At 46.9% G+C, this 14,481-nt stretch overlaps 2 protein-coding genes across 3 annotated transcripts; one reads left to right on the forward strand and one right to left on the reverse strand.

Moving 5' to 3' along the window:
* Positions 1–305: 305 nt before the first annotated feature.
* On the reverse strand, positions 306–7,075 carry TSN (translin). Its single transcript, XM_021526104.4, has 6 exons — positions 6,994–7,075; positions 6,821–6,914; positions 3,810–3,906; positions 2,907–3,022; positions 2,208–2,287; positions 306–1,874 (listed from the first exon to the last, which is right to left on the reverse strand). The coding sequence occupies exons 1-6, from the start codon at positions 7,057–7,059 to the stop codon at positions 1,638–1,640; spliced, it is 690 nt and encodes a 229-aa protein (XP_021381779.1). The 5' UTR covers positions 7,060–7,075; the 3' UTR covers positions 306–1,637.
* A 278-nt stretch (positions 7,076–7,353) lies between these two features.
* NIFK (nucleolar protein interacting with the FHA domain of MKI67) lies at positions 7,354–11,835 on the forward strand. Of its 2 annotated transcripts, XM_021526105.3 has the most exons (6): positions 7,354–7,520; positions 7,598–7,723; positions 8,375–8,483; positions 9,154–9,365; positions 10,054–10,134; positions 11,304–11,835. In XM_021526105.3, the coding sequence occupies exons 1-6, from the start codon at positions 7,377–7,379 to the stop codon at positions 11,484–11,486; spliced, it is 855 nt and encodes a 284-aa protein (XP_021381780.3). In that variant the 5' UTR covers positions 7,354–7,376; the 3' UTR covers positions 11,487–11,835. The 2 variants fall into 2 exon arrangements, with proteins under 2 accessions (XP_021381780.3, XP_085441066.1); XM_085584940.1 differs by lacking the exon at positions 10,054–10,134.
* The last annotated feature ends 2,646 nt before the right edge of the window (positions 11,836–14,481 follow it).

The following is a 14,481-nucleotide window of genomic DNA, read 5'->3' on the forward strand; positions in this document are numbered from 1 at the left end:
ATAGTCTTGCCACCTCTTAGATTGTTAAAGATAAATGCCATAGCTCTCCTGTTTTACTTGGTGTCATTGCTCAAAGTTAAAAAAAGTTTTTAAAAAAAGCCTATGAAATCTGTTTGCAGCTTGACTTTGCACTTAGCAGTGTTTAGAAGTGTGCCACTGAACAACTACAGCCAAGGGGAGGAACTCCATTATTGTCCAAGGACAGCTGAAAGATGAACTGAAATGCTGGTATTCCAGAACAGGTTCCCAGCAAGGGCAGCAAATAACAGCAGATGATCAGACAAAAGGCAGAGGTACCAAGAGGCCATAATCAAAGAACAGCCTTTTATTGGCTAAAATAACCAAGAAAACATGTTCTTCCAATAAACAAAACAACCCCGTAACTCAGTGGTAAATCTTCTCTAAGAAACCGAAATGCTAACAAATCCCTCATAAACTTGACCGTTCCCATTCATCCTCTGAAGTATTCCTCCTCCTCCTAAGTTAGCTGTTCTCCTTAACCCTCCTGCACCACCAGGAGTAGGAGAATGGTGAAACTCAAAGTCATTTAGGAGAAGAGAATGAACACATGGGGAGGTATGAGTCTGTCCACTTCCACACGTCAAATAGGCTGTTGGTGTTTGCAAACATCTTACATACTTACCTGAAAGCAGCAACTTCCCTGTTTCTGGAGATACAAACATTTTACTACACTAACTATACTTTTGTGGTGTTTTTTTGTTTTTAATCCCATGATACAGGTACAGTTGTGGCCTGTACAGATTATTACAACTCAGACACCACCTGCAGTTTGTCAGTTTACACTTCTCTATTCAGAAAACTTGGAAGTTAGAAAAACATAAAAGTTGGTTGCACTGAGTTCTCAAGGCAAATCATCATTTAAAACTCTGCATTTACTCATGCCAGTAAAACAAATACCAGACAGAGAAAGCGGGTGCCTAAGAAAACCTTGCTCTCCCCGGTAACTGAAATATTGGTGGAAAGAAAAAAAAAAATGAGAGAGGGAGAAAAGAGATATGCTGGGGTGCAAGACACCAGTTCCAATAGAGGAATTCTCAGAAGTATTTTCACCAATTTCTCAACTACAGGGGGTACATTAACAGAAACCATTAAAAAAGAGATCTGGTTCATAAACAGTTATGCATATTTGTTCAACTTACATAGATGAAAATTTAAGAAACAAAAAGGAAAAAAAATGTGTCTTAAAAAAAGGCCGGTATTTACACACTGTTTCTCAGAAGATCTTCATATGTCAGTACTCAGCTGTGTGCTGTGCACACACCTCTGAGGGTATGTGAGCAGAGACAGCCACAGCACTTCCCTGACAGCAGGGAAGCAACACTTACAGAACTAATGGGAATCTCAGCTCATGGGAGTTACTGACTTCTATTGCTGCTGTGCAGAGAATGGCACCGTGTGTTTGACAGAGGAATTCCACTGGAAACAGTCTCCTGTCCTAATCTAGACATGATTTTACAAAACATCTAACACCTGTACTACACCTTTTATAAGAAAATAGATAGCAGCGTTGAGCTGCAGTTCTTCTAAACTACTGTAGGAAGGCTTCTCTAGGTACTTCCTAAATTGGCAACCATCTGAGGTAATCGATGATGCTGTTCCAACGAGCATCCTTCCCTTCACTTCTCCCCGCCTGCACCAACTGTTGCCTCCTTACTGAGTCCTCTGATCGACAAGTCGTAAACCACTTCCTCAATTTTCTTGACGTCGTATTTCAGGCCATCGTAGCGTTTCCTCAGGGAGTCGTTCTTCAGGTTGAGGAGGCGGAAGCCAGAATCCAGCTCGTTGATAAAGGTTGAGATGCGGAGAGGGCGAGAATAGTCCCCAGCTGTGACACTGTTCACTGCCAGCCTGGCCTGCGAGAGGAGACACCAAGAGCACAGCACCCACATCACATCACAGTCCCCATCAGCTACTGTACCAAATGAAGCACTTGTGTTCCTGCCAGATTATTTGTGCTTAGATATACCTTTTTGTTGAGCATAGTTCTGGATTTTCAATCAAATTACTAGTTTAAATCTTAAAAAGTATCGCTGAAGAACATGCAGAGAAGCATCTTGCTAAAAGTTCAGATCAAGGTGTTGTGTATTATAACCATCAGGAACAACTCGGGAAAGCTAAAAAACACATTACTTCAATTTTCAAGGTCAGTTTCAAACCAAAAATACATGCATGCATATCCTGCTTACCAGCTCACTGGCCAGAGTTAATACACCAGAAAGATAATCTTCAATGTCCAGGTGAAAGCCCCGTTCTCGATCAGCTTCAACTGAGAAAAAAACAGAGCAGTGACAAGATGGTGCTGAGCATGAGCAAACCCAGCCACCTTAAATTGCATTTTTTTACTGGTGCTAATTTGAAATATCAAATCTATGAAATACTATTACAAAATAAAAGTCAGCCTTTTCCTGTATGTGATGTAATTACAGCCTCTCTGTTCTTGATTCAGCATCTTGTGCATCCTCAACTGCGCATCCAACAGAGTAACTGGATTTACATCTATATACAGGATGTATTTTTCTTACTTTTTTCAAATATTTTGCTCTGTGAAGATACAATTCTTTCATGGCAAGAATTTAATCTGTTTTACACACATACCAAAAGCAAGAAGTTAGAGAAACAAGCTCTCATCTTTGTGCCATACTTTTGGTGCATTTACACACTTTGAATGAATGACCTTCATTGACGAAGAACTTATTAATGAATAAATACTTTCGTTAACATTAGGTTTTCCAGTTTCCATCTTCTGAGAATCTATTGTTTACATAATGAAATCAAATACCAGATAAACTCTGGAAGAAATGAAGCTCTGCTGTTTCCCTGCACCTCTGAAAGCTACAATGTCTAAGGTCACAAGCTTTTTGTCTTTGGTTACAACATTAACTTACTCCCAAGTATTTCTGCAACAGCTTCTCGGGTCACTAGTGTTTCTGACTCCAAGTAGACTACGAATGCTGCCAGGAACACCAGCCGCTGCAGCACAAACCTCCAGTGCTCATGAAACCTGCAGAAAAAACACCAGGTCAAGGTATAAGTAATTAATGTTTCTTACTGGACTGTTAGGCAATAAGCACACATTATGTGTGTTGTGTTTTCTGCCTTAACACATGCATTTTACAGTATTTTTGGTTTATCAAAATGACACCAGCTAAAAGACATCTCCTTGGTACTCCAGAACTCCACACCCAGGTTACCACACCAGACACTGACATTTGTTCTCCCCTCTCACACACCTCCTCAGCTCCCACACTTTTCCAGGCTGTGTTGCCCACAGACAGCCAGAGCTTTCCCTCAGCAGATCTGAGCTGACAAGATTCTTCTTCTTTGAACTGTTCTTGCCAGGCACTGTCCCCTTCTGGCAGCAACAGAACACAAAGGTGACAACTTCATTTAGTGTCTGCAGAACCAAACAGCCATTTCATGACAGATTTAGAGCTCTGCTTCCAGGAACACCCCAAACTGAACAACTTAACTGAAATTAATGGAGCAGCAAATGCCTTGCTCCCAGATACAAGGGCAACTCCAGCAGAACACCAACTTCTTAAGCTTCCCTTTTTCTTTTGTAAGAAAATTTCCAGAAAAATAATTCAATATTGACTATATTTGGTGAAAAGTTGCAGTGTTTGAGCAAAAGCATTTTTTATCTATGCTGATAAAAACCTCACTTGTCTACCAGGATTTACTTTCCAAAGAGAAAGAAGCATTCAACCCATCAACCTTTACATCATTATTCCAAAGCAATGATGCCCAAGCAATTCCCATACTATGTGTCTGGCTGTGACTCTGCACACCTGTAATACTGATCAGCAGGAAACTTGGTCTTCAGAGACTCCATCTGTGTCCTCACTGTACCAAAGTGCTCACGAGCCTTCTGACACTTCTTTGGAACTGAAAAAGAAACAGGACAGCATTCAGGGAATGAATACACACAGGAAATGTATATTTGACAGGCAGCAGAGGTTTGTAAATAAAGTTTCCCAGTGTAGATAGTGCTATTTACACTTCTTTCTTGTTCAAGAAAGGCTGCTGACACCTGGAATCAATCTGAGAAATATTCCTGGTGACACCATGAGCCATAGAGGTAAAGCAGAAAGACTCTGGAATTCCAGGTTGTCTGATCTGCTCTGGGCCTTTGTTTTGAACTTGAACCAAGATGTCCCAGCAACAGCCAGATCCCAAGCAATGGAACAGCACTGCACACAGCAGCTGGCCCCAAAGGAAGCACACACCAAGCACTGCTGCCAGACAACTCTCACAGTCGAAGGAAAAGCAACTTTTCTTTCTCTGTATTAAAAACTTATCCTATTTTTTTTCTAATCCATCAGAATTTGGTTACATGAGATGCAACATGCCTTCATAAAACTGCATTTCCTGCTTTTCCCGATGTATTTGCAGAGCCTGTGTTCCAGCCTGCCCAGTGTGTTACACACTGCAGAGAAGTGATCTCTGGTTCCTGCAGCAGCCACTGCCACCTCCCGTTCGGCGGCAGGGCTACAGCCCCGCCGCAGCTGCAGTGCCAGCGGCCGGCCCACGGGCTCAAGCCACAGCTTCCCTGCAGCCTCTCACAGCTGTGACAGCCTGGCCACAGCACAAGGAAGGGTAAAGATCAACCTGACAGGCCCTCCTGAAGCTAAATCTGAAAGCTTGATGGTTTTTACCAAACAACACCTACTAAAAGTCACTCAAGTGTGATTATAAAACTTCTGTGAATAACATATAATTTCTGGTTAAAAAAAGAGAGGGAGAATGACATGGAAAAAATGAAAGCTTCAGGAAGCAGAATGTGAGAGTGCTCCATGTGGCAGCCAGGATGAAAGAGTTGTGTGAAGCTCGCTGAGAGCTACAGGGTTGCCTCAGCCATGTGAGCATCACGTAGCTGGGGAACAGAGTAAGGAACACATTCACGTTTGGGTTCTGCCAGAGGCACCTGTGTATAAAAGAAACAATCCTTACTGTAAAGGGCATTGTCTAATGCCCAGTGACACACACACACACAGCCCCCAAATTCAAACTGCCCTTGCACAACCAGAAGCAGTCTCCTCAGGTGCCACCTCTGATGTTCTGCAGTCACAAGAGCAAAGACCGAGCTGGCTCTCAGGCCCCACCTGTCACCCTGACTGCTCTCAGGCAACACTGCCCTGCCTGGCTTCTCTGCAGCCCTCCAGCTCCATTTGGGACAAGCAGCCAGGGAAGCCTCTGCCAGATGACATTTTAAAAGCCACTGGTGGTACTTAAAGCTGCCTTCCATCCATCAAACTCCCAACTATCCCATGGTTTTAGTAACAGAGCTGAAATTGGTGACAAATTCACAGGTCTGCTATCACAAATTAACTCTTGACCTATTAAGCTTTAACTCATTATTTTTGCAAGAATTTTGAGGCTTCAGGTTTTTTGTCTGATTGGTTTTTGTTTATTTATTTGTGGGTTTTTGGTTTGATTTTTTTTGTTTTGCATTTTCTCAGTTGGTTTTGTTCTTTTTTTTAACTATTCCAAATCTCTTCTCAGACTCCTCAAGTTCCAGGACCAGCTCTCTCCAGGAATTAGAAATCAAGTGAAAATACACTGAGTTGAACATGGGCTTCTACAACTACATGCTTGAAAACGACTCTGAAGTTGTTACCCACACAATGACCATGGATTTTCCCAGGTTAGAGAACTGAGCTTGTGCAAATCACTCAGCAGCTCTGACTTCCAGCACTGCTGGGTCTCCCAGCAGATGGAAGTTGCACCTGCCTGCACAGCTCAAACCTCAGGTGCTGCTCACTGCTGAAGACAGACTTTTTCTGAGGCCAGAGGAACCCCAGGCCTCCAGCTCCAGCCCCAGTGTGCTGGGGAACCTCATCAGGCTGAAAACAACCAATCAGCCCTGCAAGGGAGTAAAACAGCACCTGGGGATGGTGGCCTGCACAAATTCCTCTCAAGAGTTTCTAGCAAAGTCAGAATGTTTGCTGCTTCTCACAAGATATTAATTGACTGGGAAAAGCCCAGCTCTAAAGGGACATATTTAAGTTTATTCCAGTAGTTTTACCAGAAAGCTGAGAAATGAGGGGGCAAAAAGAGCAGATCTGACACCTGTGCCTGCAGGGCTGCTCTTGTGGCCTGGAGGAAATGGGCTGGCCCAGAAACATTCTGTCCAACACCTGAGAAGCCTGGAACCAGGCTGATGACAACCCAAACCTCCAAAGCTGCAGAACAATTCCTGCTGTCACTCAAGCAAACATCAAGAGCAGTTCCTGCTGTTTCAGCCCGTGCAAATTCTTTCTACATTTTGCTGCATTAAGCAGATTTCATACACACAATCTGTTTTGTACAAACCAGACTGAAGTGTGTTCCCCCCATCCCAGTCCATCCTGAATACCCCTGAGCACTCAGGACCACAGCTTTTTTGGGGTGTGGGGTGAAGAGATGAGATGGGGACATTGATCAAAGGCCCAACAAGTGATGATAACACAACCTATGTGCAAGTCACTTACAGGGAAACCTAGGAGCCAACTCAGCAGCCCAGGACGTGAACACCTGGAAAAGAACACGCTGCTCTGCACCGAGACAGAAAAGCACCACGCTAGGGAGGGGAGAAAGTGACAGAACGATGTCCATAATGCTGAACGGCAGCTTTACTACTTGTCCGGCTTGAAACCTCCCACTGCCCTCTCCTCAGCAGCCTCGGGAAACCCAGGCTGGAGGCCCCGGGAGAGGCTGGAACCTGGAAAAGGGGCCCCGGGGCAGGGCACCTGCGTGCTCCGAGGGCGCTCCCGCCCTGCGGCCGTTCTCCGCTGCCCGGGCGCGGCGGCGCGGAACTCACTGTGCTGGAAGCCGGGCCCCTGGTGCACGCCCTGCAGCAGCGTCAGCATCTCCCGCGCCGTCTGCTCCAGCGCCTGCACCACCTTCCGGATCTCCTGCGGGCACAGCGCGCCGTCAGCCCAGGCACCGCCCCGCGCCGCCCCGCGCCCGCACCGCACCGTCCCCGCCCGGCACCTCTCGGATGTCCTGGTCCTGGCCGAGCGCTGCCTGCAGCGCCGCGAACATCTCGCTCACCGACATGGCGCCGCCGCTTCCCGCCCCCCGGGCCTTCCGCGCCTGCCGCGCCGCGCCGGGCTGCCCCGCCACCGCCTGAGCGGCCGGAGCAGCCAGCGACGGGCGGAGAGGCGGCTGGGAGGGTGCCCAGAGAGCGCTGATCGCCCCGCGGGTGCGGCTGGTCGCTCGCAGGGCGGGCTTCTCGCCCCGGCCGTGCCCGTGTCCGTGCCCGTGTCTCCGGCCGCGCTCCCGGCGCCGGGGCCGGGCCCGTTGCTGGGAGACGGCGTCCGGGCGCGCGGCGCGGCGCGCGGGCAGTGACGCACTTCCGGCGGCGGGGAGGCAGCATGGCGGCGGGCGAGGCCGTGGCGGCGGAGCTGCCCGCGCCCTCCGCGCCCGTGAGGGCGGCGCCGCTCCTGGCGTTGGAGCCGCGGCTGCAGCGCCAGTTCCAGCAGAAGGTGCAGCGGGCCCGCACCAAGCGGACGGCCAAGGTGAGCGGGGCGGCCCGGCGGGGCAGGGGCGGGCCGGCGAGTCCCAGCCCGGGCTGACGCAGTGTCCGTGCCCGCAGGAGGAGCTGACGCCGGGCGTGGTGTTCGTGGGGCATCTCCCGCGTGGCCTGTGCGAGCCGCAGCTCCGCGAGTACTTCGGGCAGTTCGGGACGGTGACGCGGCTGCGGCTCTCCAGGAGTAAGAAGGTGAGGAGCGGCCCCGGCCCGGGCCGTACCGCGGTGCGGCGGAGCGCTCGCAGCGCTGGCCGGGCCGGGCAGGCCCCGTGACCCCCGGGGCTCTCCCCGTGCCCAGCGAGGGCCGGCGGAACGCGCAGAGGCCGCAGCGCCCCGAGGCCCTCGGGAGCCGCACGTGGGAGCGGCGGGGCCGGGGCTGGCCCCGACTGCGAGGCGGCGGCTGGGCCACGGCTCCTGCGGTCCTTTTTCCGTGAGTAAATTCATCGCACTGGGATGTGCCGGAGCGCACCAGTTCAAGGTACAACCGAAGTGCCACGATTCTGTTTTAACTTGCTTGTTGTGTTCGATAAATCTAATTTCTTCTGGGTTTGCTGTCAGCATGGAATAGTGGAACAGCAGCAATGCAGAGCAGCTTTGTTTTTTTTTTTTTTTTTAACAAGTAGATACCTGTGACTAGTTTGTTTTGTGTACAAATATGTATTTTACAAATAATGTCATACCAATTTAGGACTAAATCGAGTGTTTTTCACAATTTCAGTCACCTTTGTGAAATTACTTGTGGTTATCTGAGAATAGCCTATGACTTTGGAAGAATAAAATAATTTTAATAGAGCCCTTCAGGTAGCAAGGCATTGGTTGATGTTTATTACTTGTCACTCACAGACTGGAGGCAGCAAAGGTTATGCATTTTTGGAGTTTGAGTCTGATGATGTGGCCAAGATCGTTGCAGACACAATGAATAACTACCTGTTTTCTGAGAGACTGCTGAAGTGTAAGTACAAACTCCACTGTAAGTCCTCTAGCATGCAAAGCAAAATGACTTGTAGTTATTTCAGTTATATTTTTTGACTGAGCATAGAATCTTAGGGTTTTTTTAAAGAAGTTTTGTCCCAGAAGTATTTTCTGTGGGGCTGAGCTTTTCATCATGTGTAAAGAACATGCTCAGCAGGCTTTTGGTCACTGGTGCTGGTTTTTTCTCTGGGCTGACATTGCTCTTAGTGACTGTGTAACATGAAATCTCAGGAAAAAGTTGGGTTTGCTATAGAGATAGTTCCTTTCACATGGAAACTCCTTGGCATTTGTAACTGCTGCAGGTGTTGTCTGTAAGGTTTGACGGAAGGAGGTTTTGGGTAAAAGATTGTTGAAATCACTGAGTTTCTCAGTCATGGTGACAGTAGAGCTTTCTTTGTAAAGGATTATGAGTTGTTGTTGTGTTGTTGTAGAGCAGTTTTGTCTGATTTTTCTGGGTGAAACTGTTAAACTGTTTTATCCCTCCCTCCCTCCCTCCCTCTTACTGGCTGAGGATGCAGTGACCTTTTCTGTTTTTCTGTGCTCCTGACTCGCTGCACCAGCACGGTGTTGCAGCCGTGAGCTGTGTTGTGTGAGTGCCCTTGGCAGGAAGGGGAGCTCTGCTGTAGCCCCATGTCCTGTGTGTGGTACAGGTCAGTTCATGCCTCCTGAGAAGGTCCATGAAAACCTCTTCAAAGACTGTGACAAGATCTTTCGGAAGCCTTCCCAGCCGGCTGTGCGGCGCTACAACAGGATCCGCTCCCTGGTGGAGAAGGCCAGGATGACCAAGCGCCTGCTGCGGAAGGAGAGGCTGCTGCGGAAGAAGCTGGCTGAAAAGGGGCTCGAGTATGACTTCCCAGGATTTGTAAGTTGGGCATTGTTTCAGCGAGTGTGTTAAGCAAGATGTGTTTGTAGAGTTGTGCTGCATACATGGAAATTATGTGTTTTGTGTGGAACTAGCAAAAGAGCTGGAGCCCCAGGGAGGCCACTTGTGTTAGGAGCTGTATAGAAGCTCCAGGGATTCAGTGTGGTGCTGTCGCTGTGCTGCACTCCATGTGCCTTTGTGTTTACTTGTAGAGAAATAATGGGCAGCAGCAAAGGGCAGATGTTCCTTTTCTTCTGTTGGTACAAGCAGTTGGATATTCTGTGGTTGAATACTGGAGTGCAGATCACCAAAGAGCAGAGGGGCTTTGCCTGAGCCCTGTGGGAGGCTTTGGCAGAGTGGGGGTTTTGAAGGCAGGTCCCAAGACCAGAACTTCCATTCACAGCCCTTGCACGTTCCTCTGCAGAGTGCTTGGGTCAAGTACTTGACTTGTGAGCAGATAATGCTCTTTTAACATGGAGTGTTTTAAAAATGCAGAGTAGCACATTTTCTTGTGTTGCTTTTGGTGTTTTTGTTCAAATCCGATCACCTCTGTGTCAGTCAGTTTATTACTTTAAACCTATTTGCCATAGCAAAGGCTTTGTATTTATGAAACAAATCTGTGAACTCTTAAGTGACTGCATCTTCTCACAAGTGTGTAATGATCCAGCTGATCTGTCTTGCTTCTTAGGCTGCACAGGCGCTTTCCAAAAAGAGAAAAAAAGTTAAAACATCCAGGAAATCAAAACTGAACGTTTCTTTGAGCAGCCAGGTAAGACGGACCAGTCCCGGTGGTGTCCAATACCATCACACCAGTCTTCAGCTGGCACCTTAATGCTGATTTCAACACACAAAAACCTTAACATTGTTTGTGCCGGAAGTAGCTCCTTTGAGATGTATTTACACTCTTGAATGGGGGAGGGTGATAGAATCCTTGTGGTTCCTTCTCCTGTGGGAGTATTCAGCAGCAAAGGCTTCTGCTCAGCATGCTGTAACCAGCAGTGCCTGTCCCTCGGTGTCTCTGCTGTCAGCCTCTGCTGTTCACACTCCCTTGAGGCTGCAGTAATGCAGGGTGCTGGGGCCAGGCACCTGTACACCCCCTGCATCTGTGCTTTACCCTGGGATGACATGATCTCCTTGATGGAGTCGTCCTGTTGGACCATGTTTCAATGCCAGCCTGTTTTGATAAAAAGGGAGTTGAATTGTTAATACAGTCTAGTGCTGTCTGTCCCCATTTCTGTACTGTATTGTCTCTCCTACCCCATGCTCTCCAGGCACAGTATTTGGTGTTTTGGAAACAAATGCCAGGTAAATGTAGCAGTAGGGAATTCAGGTCATCAGGACTGAGATTTGGGATATTGGCAGTCTAAAAAGTCTTTAAGGCATTAACATTTCTGTTCTGTTTCATCGTTGTGAATTGGGGGGTGGTGTTTGTTTGGGGATTTTTATTATTACTGGGTTTATTTGTTATAATTGGGGTATGGCTGGTTGTGAGGAAGATAGGATAACTAATACATTTTGTCAACTGAGTTCTGAAGGCTTACTGATGTAATGAAGGTGGGATGTTTCAGCTCTGTTGTAAAATTGAATGTGGCATTTCTGTATGCCAGTCTCAAATGTACTCCCTCACCCACTGCCCTGTTGCCCCAATTCCACTTGACTTTTGTGATGCTTTGAGTCAGGAAATACAAAGTTTAGAAAGCAAATGTGCATAACAACACATTAAAAAATGTGAATTAATTTCCAGTTGCCTTTCACATACACTTCTTTGAAGGTGATGCTTTTGTCCAAAGAAATAATGTCTACAAAAGTAGCTAGTTGTAAAATGTAACCAATTGTCTGAAGGAGAGCTGGGCTGAGGTGTCTTGTGGTACCACAGAGGCAGTGACAGCTTTTTCTGACAGATGGCTTTGCAGTGAACCGTTTTTCTGATCTCTTCAGGGTCCTACTCCAGTCTGTACTCCAGCAGTGCTCGAGCGCCGGAAAGCTGCTCAGATGGATGATGACACAGAGGATGATGAAGTCACTGTCAGGCTTCCCTCTGCCAGTGTTAAGAACGCTGTGCAGAGACCAAAGAAACAGCCAAGGCAAAGGCCAAGCCTGAAGAAACAGAAACAGACTTAAAATTTTTGTGGCTATAGCCTTTTTTTCTCAATATAAAAAACTATTGAGGTGGAGCTTCTACTGGGTGTGCTGCCCTGACTTGGTTCATCCTGCCTAGAGTGTTTCAGGTTTTCTTAGGCAAGGACTCTGTTCACAAATCTTGTCCTTCTGGTTTACCCATCAAGGGACTTAGGAAGATATTCTTGACTTTGTGCTCACAAGTGCCCGATTAATTTTATAACTCGTATCTAGTGCTCCCTGTTTGGAAAGATGTGAGGCTGTCCATTCAAAGTTTGCTAATGCAAGCAACTGTATCTTAAATTTATAATTAATGACAGGTTATTAAAAAAACTACAATTTTTCAACTTTCTTTGCTCTTGGTAATGGTTCCTCTGTTTAACTGAATGTCTGTGTTTTGTGAAAGTTCTCGTATATGTGCACCGATTGAGGCTCTCGAAGACACACCAATACTCAGAGCAGTCTGAGTTCTACTGGCAGTTCTGTTGTCCTTTGTTGCTGCATTTTAGTTTTACTGCTTGCATGAAACCAAGGCTATCTTCTGCTTCAGGGGGTGATAAGCACATTGAAATATTTTAATAACCAGGAGTGCAAAGGCAGGTTTATGTCAGCAGTAGTATGAGTTCAGAGAATTGAGTGCAGCTTTTTGTAATGCATTAAGATTCATTCTTGTTCCAGCTATCTTGTCATTGCAGATGGCAGGTATTGCCAGATGGCAGTCCTGCTTGAACAGGCAATTTGTGCACTTAGAATTTTAATGATTTTAGATTTTAATGCAAGTCTGAGATCTGTAGAAATCCCAGATTGGGTTCTGTGCATGTACTTGGCCTTCATCTTTTGTTATCTTAAACACTCTAGTGCTGTTGGCTGCTGGTCAGGCTTGGCAGATTTTAGAGGAAAGCCCAAGTAGGTGATAATAACCACCTAAGTAGGTAGATGGTTGGCACTAATTCCTTGGCTATTTTAGTTGAAATCCTGGCAGAGAAAAATGAATCTAAACCATTGGCCTTGCTGATTCTGATCTATCTGGCCTGATCACTGGAATAATCATAATGACAATGTCATTATGGGATCATAATGACATTGTCTAGGTGACTCAGATCATTCTCCTTTGTTGAGGAAGCCACTTGGACAAGTGCATCTTCATATCAAATGCTTGTCACCTTGGGCAGGCCAGGGGAATCTCTTCACTAACCTAGTGGTCAAGGCAGTCCTTGCCTTTTAATGGAAGCGTTGCTGTGTACATCTGCAGGCTTTCTTCCCTTGTTTGATGAGGAATAGGCAGTGCTTGCACCCCAAACCCATGGGAAATAGAGGCTCAGTTGAGGTTTGAGATATATGACCACCACAACGGTTGGCAGAAATTGCTTTTGTGTTTGTATCTGATGTGCAGCTCTGAAAAACTTCTGCCTTGGCATCATACAGCAGAGAGCAACAGAAAAGAAGCAAAAATGCATCTGCCCAGAATAGACAGCTTTCTTCTGAAATCCATGTTCCTGACTTTGTGTTGGGCACATAGAGATGGCTGTTGAGTCAGGATGAACTAGAAATGTGGCTGCGTTTCTCCTGGTGGGAGCTGAATCTCCTGACACCGGGGGGCAGCACGACTCAGCTGCGTGGCCGTGCCGCAGCACAAGGGTTCCTGGGAAACGCGCGTTTGTAAGGAAAGCTCCAGGCGGTGAGTGAGTGGCTGCACTGGTGTGACTCACGGCACAGCTTGAGAATACATGAGAAACCCGATACTGATCTTAACGAAAATTGCCTATTTCTCTGGTGCTGCCACAAGTGCTCCTTCCTAGGCTGCCGAGTTAAAGCTGCTCTTTAGGAAACTTAGTTTATCCAGAGTAATTTCTCTTGTGCAGTTCCACGTTCCTCAAAGCCTGAGTATCTCCATTCTTGTGCTTCCCATTTCAGTGCCTTGTCCTGCATTTTGAACACTAAGTTGATTTCTTCCCACTCTGCTGCTGTTGCTGTGCTCCTCTCTGTGCCCAGTGTTCTGCCCCTGCCTGTGTCCACTTGATGCTTTCTTCCATGTTTGATTCAGTGGCTTCTCATGCTGCTTGCATGACAGGGCTGTCCTGTCTAGCTGCATGAGCTCCTGCATGTCCCCTGCATGAGGGACTTTGGCTTCTGGCAGTCTCTTAGAAAGGTTTGTGCCTTTAAGCCAAACCCCTGGCTGCTGCTGGCTCTCCAGAGTCACATAGCAGTGTGAGCCTTGATGGGAAGACGTTCAAGAAAACTGCTCACAATAAGGGTTGCTTCCTGCTGTAATTTTCCTTTCCCTTCCTTTTGTTTGTTCATCTTCCTTCAATTGAGATCAGCTTAGATGGCAACTCTGAACAGCAAGGAAGCAAAATTGAGGAAAGCACAACAATACCCAGGCTACAGCAAGGAGCCCTCGGCAGAAGAGCAGCTTTCTTGGTGATAGTTTCTGTTTTTAGGCTGCCTGTGTTATTAATACACTGCTGTCCAGGGAGATGTACGTAAGCAGAAATTCAGACACCTGATACTTGCCAAACATAGTTTCCGTAGCAAGTGGACAGATGTGCTGTGTCATGAGTTATACCCCAGCCCCTGCACTGATTTTTATTTCTCATTTCTCCAGTAATTTGTTTGTTCATCTTGGACAAACACAAACCTCCTGGCCACTGATTTTAGGGCAGGCTCCAACTTGTTTTTACTGGGATGCTGGGAGTGTTGGGGCAGTGGTTTCAAGGCATGACTTGCAAGTTCTCTGCCTTTCAGTTATGAATGACTTTGTGGAGCTCTTTTGCTGAACACTCATGTATGTATTACTGTTTGCAAGCTTGAGAAACTTAGGTGTTAGCCAAGCCTGCTAATCTACACTCATCTAGTACAATTACTCTGTTTTGGAGGAGGGAGCAGGGTTTAAGAGTGTTCACCATTTCGTGGCACAAGAAATACTGGAAGTAAAAGAAGAATGGGGGGTAGGCAGGGTGGAGGAGAAAAGCAGAATTGGCTGCAAGACAAAAGGGAG

Source organism: Lonchura striata, chromosome 7 (genome assembly GCF_050655825.1).
Source record: "Lonchura striata isolate lonStrDom1 chromosome 7, ASM5065582v1, whole genome shotgun sequence".
Taxonomy (NCBI): domain Eukaryota; kingdom Metazoa; phylum Chordata; class Aves; order Passeriformes; family Estrildidae; genus Lonchura; species Lonchura striata.

Bases quoted from the DNA above. Each gene is read 5' to 3' on its own strand.
- TSN (XM_021526104.4), bottom strand. From the start codon at position 7,059: ATGTCGGTGAGCGAGATGTTCGCGGCGCTGCAGGCAGCGCTCGGCCAG. The intron at 3,907-6,820 runs GTGAGTTCCGCG...TTTCTTTTTCAG, and splicing joins GGGGCCCGGCTTCCAGCACA to TTCCAAAGAAGTGTCAGAAG. The intron at 2,288-2,906 runs GTAAGTTAATGT...TTTTTTTCTCAG, and splicing joins TGTTGCAGAAATACTTGGGA to TTGAAGCTGATCGAGAACGG.
- NIFK (XM_021526105.3), top strand. From the start codon at position 7,377: ATGGCGGCGGGCGAGGCCGTGGCGGCGGAGCTGCCCGCGCCCTCCGCG. The intron at 7,521-7,597 runs GTGAGCGGGGCG...CCGTGCCCGCAG, and splicing joins GCACCAAGCGGACGGCCAAG to GAGGAGCTGACGCCGGGCGT. The intron at 10,135-11,303 runs GTAAGACGGACC...TGATCTCTTCAG, and splicing joins ACGTTTCTTTGAGCAGCCAG to GGTCCTACTCCAGTCTGTAC.